The 7,369-nt window shown below is 42.1% G+C and overlaps 1 protein-coding gene across 1 annotated transcript; it reads right to left on the bottom strand.

The window, feature by feature from the left end:
* Nucleotides 1–5,105: 5,105 nt before the first annotated feature.
* On the bottom strand, nucleotides 5,106–7,366 carry LOC139576944 (large ribosomal subunit protein uL29). The gene is made up of 4 exons (XM_071403569.1): nucleotides 7,249–7,366; nucleotides 6,632–6,768; nucleotides 5,749–5,830; nucleotides 5,106–5,295 (listed from the first exon to the last, which is right to left on the bottom strand). The coding sequence occupies exons 1-4, from the start codon at nucleotides 7,249–7,251 to the stop codon at nucleotides 5,146–5,148; spliced, it is 372 nt and encodes a 123-aa protein (XP_071259670.1). The 5' UTR covers nucleotides 7,252–7,366; the 3' UTR covers nucleotides 5,106–5,145.
* Between the last annotated feature and the right edge of the window lie 3 nt (nucleotides 7,367–7,369).

Genomic DNA, 7,369 nt, shown 5'->3' with positions numbered 1-7,369 from the left:
AGCTCACTTGTTTCCTTAGTGCAGATTACAATAGCCACAACATCAAAATACATTTGTCACGCAGGACCATACAGCACTCAATGAGAACACAGACTTAGAAAGGTGTCTATTACAGATTTTTTTATCACTTTGGTACTTTCACAAGTATGTGGTAAAAACATAAAACAGATTATCAAAAAGGCTGTTTTTCAAAACTTGAACCACATTTTTAATTGACTAAGTACAACACACAAAATCACACAGTACCTTTTTCATCAAACCTCATTAGTTTTTCATCTAGAAATACCTTTCATATAAAGTAATTGCCTTTCACAATGCAATGCTCTCAATACTTGTCATATGATTCTCTTCTCATTTGTTTAAATACATTTGACCATCACTTAATCCAACTGTGCTTAACAGTTAATCACTTAACTGTTTGGTAAACCTAAAGATTTTAAACTGGTTTGTCTACTATATATGGATTTTGAGAACTATAGAAATAATATTTGTGTTTGCAAACTATAAACATCTAAATGACATGTATGATATATACCCATACATAATGACTACTTGTTATTGCTAATTGATTTAACATAGTGGTAACCACAATTGGTCACCATATAAAAGGTTGTGTGTGAACATGGAGCAGGATAGACAGCAAGGGGGAGGAAGAAATCAAAGAGCTCGTGGACAAGGGCCCCGTCAAAGAGATGGGCATGGGCCCCGTCAAAGAGATGGGCATGGGCCCCGTCAAAGAGGTGGGCAAGGGCCCCGTCAAAGAGATGGGCATGGGCCCCGTCAAAGAGATGGGCATGGGCCCCGTCAAAGAGGTGGGCAAGGGCCCCGTCAAAGAGATGGGCATGGGCCCCGTCAAAGAGGTGGGCATGGGCCCCGTCAAAGAGGTTGGCATGGGCCCCGTCAAAGAGGTGGGCATGGGCCCCGTCAAAGAGGTCAAAGAGGTGGGCATGGGCCCCGTCAAAAAGGTGGACAGAGAGAGACAGGCAGACGGCAGGGAACTGTTGTCTAATGAAGTCCGGGCCATCGTCGTTGACCATGTGGTAAACAGAGGACTTACCATGGCAGAGGCTGCCAGATTAGTTCACCCCAATCTGCAAAGATCCCTGTCAATTCGATCATGAGAACATTTCACCAAGAAAACTGGTAAGTCTGCAGGATATGCACTTTGCTTTACCATTACATTTATAGTAAATGACACATTGTAATGCATCTAAATTCACAAAACATGTTAGTATTCTTACAGTATGATCTATTGACAGTATACTCTGTTCTACTCTCAGAATTGACAGAAGACCCCATGGTGGTTCCCGTGGCCGTGTGCTGACCGACCAGCAGGAGTGGGCAGTGGTGGAAATGGTGAGGGCCAGGAATGACGTACGGCTGTCCGAAATAAATTAGGACATTGAAGAAATGGATGACACCTTTGCCAATGTGGCATCCATCAGCCTACCAACAATCACCTATGTCACCTATGCCATTGTGTGGGACAATGTCAGGCCCATCCCTGGTTCGTGACCCTATACCTGCCCCCATCCTCTCCTTTCCTCAACACTATTGAGAATTTTTTTTCAGCATGGAGGTGGAAGGTGTACGATCGCCATCCCCACGACGTGCCACCCTCCTTCTGGCCATGGATGATGCATGCGACAACGTCAATGCAGACCAATGTCAAGCTTGGATTTGCCAAGCCAAAACATTTTTCCCACGGTGCATGAACAATGAGGACATTCACTGTGATGTGGATGAGAATTTATGGCCAAATGCATTTAATTTCTTACATTTGATTACAGACAGTACACCTATGTTGCAATTATATCTGAAAAATACGTTTTTTTGCATGAATGATTGTAGAGGGTCTTCATTGATCACACCTTTGATTAAACATTGGAAAGATATTATGGAAATTATATTTTTCTGTCAATTTTGTTGGGTAATGTAAGTGCATTGCCTAATGTGAAAACTGTAATCTACTGTAATTTACTGTACTGTAGCATATTACTTTCAGCACTTCTAAGGACAATTTTAAACACGTATCTTGCATTGCTTGCTATTGAATTAACTGGTAGTTAAAACAACTAAATTGCAAAGATTTGTGTTTTGGTGATTAAACCAATGTTCTCTTTACATTTCACAATACTTACATTCATCATAAATATTCATAGTTTACATTTCCGCCTATAGTATCTCTGCATTTTGGGGTCTATATTTCCAATATGCATTAAGATATCCTATTGTTTATTTTGTGTAGTGCAGACAACTGACTACATCAAATTTCAGCAACATCAGAGCTTGCAATGAACTTACATGGCCCATCCTCTCCCCAGCCATTATTCTGCACTTTTTGAGTTTAGGGGGTCTCACAATATCTATCAATTTAACCCCTTTTGTAATAAAATTTGAAATATTTAACATTTCATAAATGGAAGACATTAAAGATTTGAAAGAACATTGTTTTACCTCAGGTAAGGGCATCTTAAAAAAGTGGAGGCCTTGCCACTAGCCTAATATGCCCCGCGCTAACCCATCTCCCATTACAAACCAGTCCAATTAGGGTCAAGTACTGGTATGTCCCAAGTGAATTTGGCAATGTGCTTAGAGATTTAAAATGTGTGGATCTGCAAACAAATGTTTTCTCCTGAACACATGAAATCAGTTCCGTGTTCCCGGAGCGGTCCAGATGACGTTAAATGACATTTTACGGCCAGCTGTAATATCTGCTGTGTGGTCTTTATTGGACGACCGACAGGACACATTTCAAGAGACTCACCAAAATCAAAATGGAAAACATTGCACTTTACAAGACAGGTGTGGGACGCATGCTGTCCTCGCAGACAAATGTCTGACGTTTCCCCAACAACCTTCCAAGTTTCCTGGTACCAAAAACTATTTTTTTCTCCCTACTTCCATCTGAGTATTATAAAGATATTGCACATACAATACATAGATGGATAAGACAGGAAGTATGGTACCAGGCTTGTTCATATAGCCCTATGATTCCTTTCATCATCATTTCATACCTCAAGTACACAAAGCAATATGCAGGGGCGCAACAGTCACCGAGGACACCCCCCATTTTATAATTGGATTGTGATACAAAAATAGGCAACGGCGTGCTTTAGGACCATGCGGACGCCTCCGAGTGGTCGGGTAGGCTGTTTGGAGTGTTCATCCGACTGGATATAAATTTTTTGTCCCCCGCTTCTAAAACCAAGTTGCACCCTTGTCAATGAATATATGCCACAGGTCTTTACAGTCCTGCTATGAAATACAACATTCTTCAGATCAGTATTTTAGCAAAGGCATTGCTGCTGTCCCAATTCCAACTAAGAGCATTTTCTAGCACAACAGGATCCTCATCAGCATACAGTGGGGAGAACAAGTATTTGATACACTGCCGATTTTGCAGGTTTTCCTACTTACAAAGCATGTAGAGGTCTGTAATTTTTATCATAGGTACACTTCAACTGTGAGAGACGGAATCTAAAACAAAAATCCAGAAAATCACATTGTATGATTTTTAAATAATTAATTTGCATTTTATTGCATGACATAAGTATTTGATCACCTACCAACCAGTAAGAATTCCGGCTCTCACAGACCTGTTAGTTTTTCTTTAAGAAGCCCTCCTGTTCTCCACTCATTACCTGTATTAACTGCACCTGTTTGAACTCGTTACCTGTATAAAAGACACCTGTCCACACACTCAAACAGATTCCAACCTCCACAATGGCCAAGACCAGAGAGCTGTGTAAGGACATCAGGGATAAAATTGTAGACCTGCACAAGGCTGGGATGGGCTACAGGACAATAGGCAAGCAGCTTGGTGAGAAGGAAACAACTGTTGGCGCAATTATTAGAAAATGGAAGAAGTTCAAGATGACGGTCAATCACCCTCAGTCTGGGGCTCCATGCAAGATTTCACCTCGTGGGGCATCAATGATCATGAGGAAGAAGAGGGATCAGCCCAGAACTACACGGCAGGACCTGGTCAATGACCTGAAGAGAGCTGGGACCAGTCTCAAAGAAAACCATTAGTAACACACTACGCCGTCATGGATTAAAATCCTGCAGCGCACGCAAGGTCCCCCTGCTTAAGCCAGTGCATGTCCAGGCCTGTCTGAAGTTTGCCAATGACCATCTGGATGATCCAGAGGAGGAATGGGAGAAGGTCATGTGGTCTGATGAGACAAAAATAGAGCTTTTTGGTCTAACTCCACTCGCCGTGTTTGGAGGAAGAAGAAGTATGAGTACAACCCCAAGAACACCATCCCAACCGTGAAGCATGGAGGTGGAAACATCATTCTTTGGGGATGCTTTTCTGCAAAGGGGACAGGACGACTGCACCGTATTGAGGGGAGGATGGATGGGGCCATGTATCGCGAGATCTTGGCCAACAACCTCCTTCCCTCAGTAAGAGCATTGAAGATGGGTCGTGGCTGGGTCTTCCAGCATGACAACGACACGAAGCACACAGCCATGGCAACTAAGGAGTGGCTCCGTAAGAAGCATCTCAAGGTCCTGGAGTGGCCTAGCCAGTCTCCAGACCTGAACCCAATAGAAAATCTTTGGAGGGAGCTGAAAGTCCGTATTGCCCAGCGACAGCCCCGAAACCTGAAGGATCTGGAGAAGATCTGTAAGGAGGAGTGGGCCAAAATCCCTGCTGCAGTGTGTGCAAACCTAGTCAAGAACTACAGGAAACGTATGATCTCTGTAATTGCAAACAAAGGTTTCTGTACCAAATATTAAGTTCTGCTTTTCTGATGTATCAAATACTTATGTCATGCAATAAAATGCAAATTAATTACTTAAAAATCATACAATGTGATTTTCTGGATTTTTGTTTTAGATTCCGTCTCTCATAGTTGAAGTGTACCTATGATAAAAATTACAGACCTCTACATGCTTTGTAAGTAGGAAAACCTGCAAAATCGGCAGTGTATCAAATACTTGTTCTCCCCACTGTACATAACATCCATTAACAGTGCATATTCACATTACTAAGCGGATATAAAACGTCTCGATATTCCACCTGCTCACTGAAGCAGATATTTTACCACTAATGATTCACAATTTGGAGTGCCATCCCTTTACAGAAGACAACATACTTCTCTTTTTAGTCAATTTATTTGTACAAGAGAAACAGCCTTAAGCCTTGACAGCAAATTTGCGAATGGAATACAGGCGGTCCTTCCTCTGCATCTTCTTGGTTCTGAGAGACTCCTCGTGCTTGTTAAGTCTCCTGCGGATGGCACGGGTCTTCCTGGGTCTCAGATCCAGGGGCTTGTACTTTTTACCCTGAAATGACATTCACAATCAAATTAAAATAAACACTACATGGCCATTTAAACCAATACTAAAAATATAAAAAATCTGAACTGTTGCTGCTATTGCATTTTGTTCAATTATGGTCTTCAGCACTTAGATGGGCTGAATAGTCAGGGTAGGCACTCATACTAGTGCCCAAATATTGAGGTTACATGGGTCACTTTACAAACGAATCTGCAGAATGTTTAACATGTGGTCAAGGTTGACAAGACACCATAATCCGCACCATGCGCAGTAGATCACCCGTTGGGTATTAATGAACAGTGGCCAGTCAACATGTAGAATCATTGGTAAATTAACAGAATACGACAGCTGATGTTCTGTGGTCAGATGCCTGCCCATTGCTTTTGACTGTTCATCAGCAGGTTCTGTTTTGCTTAACGGATTTGTTAAATACGTGTGTATGGATGGCATTGCTCTTACCTTGTAGAACTTCCTCAGGTTCTCCTTCTGCGTCTGGTTGATGACAGTCAGAACGCGGGCGATGGACTTGCGGACGACACAGCTAGAGGAAACAGAACCAAAAATAAGGGTTAATTAAAATGCAAGGAAAAGAAGCCTCGACTTAAAAGGGCGTTTGAGATTTGAGCAAAAGCGAAGCACATTTTATTGCCCTACTACACCTAAATACCTTGACTAATAAATACAAATTGAATACCAAATATTGGTATACAGTTAAACACTGCAAAATCATGGAGATTTAAATTTCAAGCCTGAATATTGAATCTAATTACATTTGAACTTGCTCTACCGCTTTGTATGTGTGCTTGGTACTTTAGTTGCTCGAAATTTGAGACAATATCCACAGGAATATCTATCGCCTGACATGCACAAAACCATGGTAGTATGCATGTACTTCAGTCTTGTTTGCTCATGACTGAAGACACGTGCACATCTCGATTGCCACACAGACCCGTGTCTGAATTCTGTTTAATAATACTTTGCTGGGGATATTTAAACCTCACATTTTGACCACTTGAAGGACCAACACCACAGACAATCGGCAGAGTAAGTTCAAATATAATTGTATTCAACATTCGTGACACACGGGAAGTGTCGTTCTTTTTATCCCCCAGTGTAAATGTGCATGGCGTTGCCTACACAATTGAAGGCATGCCATCTTCGGTGACTAAAATATCTGCATACCAATTCAATAATATACCCATCGCCTTACTCAGATTACAACTGAGAAACCACTCATTTCTCCACCATGATGTAGCCATAGATTGTGTGACAGTGATAACTACAGCCCACTCAGAACCCAGGCCAAACTAACTACCATTTACGTAGTGCAAATAATACTCACATCTTGGAGAGCTTGGAGGCAGCTCCACCAGTAACCTTGGCTACGCGGAGCTGGGACAGCTCTACCTTCAGGTCATCTAGCTGCTTGAGCAACTCCTCCTTCTTCTTGCCCCGCAGATCTCTAGCCTTGATCTTGCCCTGTGAAGATTGACAAACGTTCATACATCTAATTATTTTTTAACGTTAACTTACTTAACCAGCGACCTTCCCTTTTGTCCACAAAACGTCGGCGTGAGCTGAAAATGAATATAATTATTCTAAGTGACAACATACAACGTTAACTACATCGAAAGCATTGTTCTGAAATATTTGAAAGTTAACCGACGTAACTAGATAGATAGCGAACCACCATTTAATTTGCAAGTAGTATAGCTAGACATGTTTGATAGCCGACGTTGCTAACTAGACATCCATGCATTTGCTAGTAGCGGTAGCTTTTAGCTTGCTCGCGTTTGGTTATTATGGTGGCAAGTGACAGATGAAGGACCTCTTTCGAGCAGTCACAAACAAGTGGCAAGACAAGATATTTATGCTCATGGATGTTATCAACTGTGGTCGTTTTATGTGGACTAGACAGCGCAATTTTACTGAATTGAACGAAAGACGCGACCCTCTCACCATGTTCCTCGTTGCTGCCACAGGAAAAGAAAGACCGACAACGTGTTAGCTCAGAAGCCAGCTTCCGGTCCGAGGCGTTCCTTTTGTTGCGTATCGGTGAAAATGCCCACAGCGCCACTCA

This window comes from Salvelinus alpinus, chromosome 5, assembly GCF_045679555.1.
Source record: "Salvelinus alpinus chromosome 5, SLU_Salpinus.1, whole genome shotgun sequence".
Taxonomy (NCBI): Eukaryota; Metazoa; Chordata; class Actinopteri; order Salmoniformes; family Salmonidae; genus Salvelinus; species Salvelinus alpinus.
This window is presented reverse-complemented; position numbering and strand designations above follow the sequence as displayed.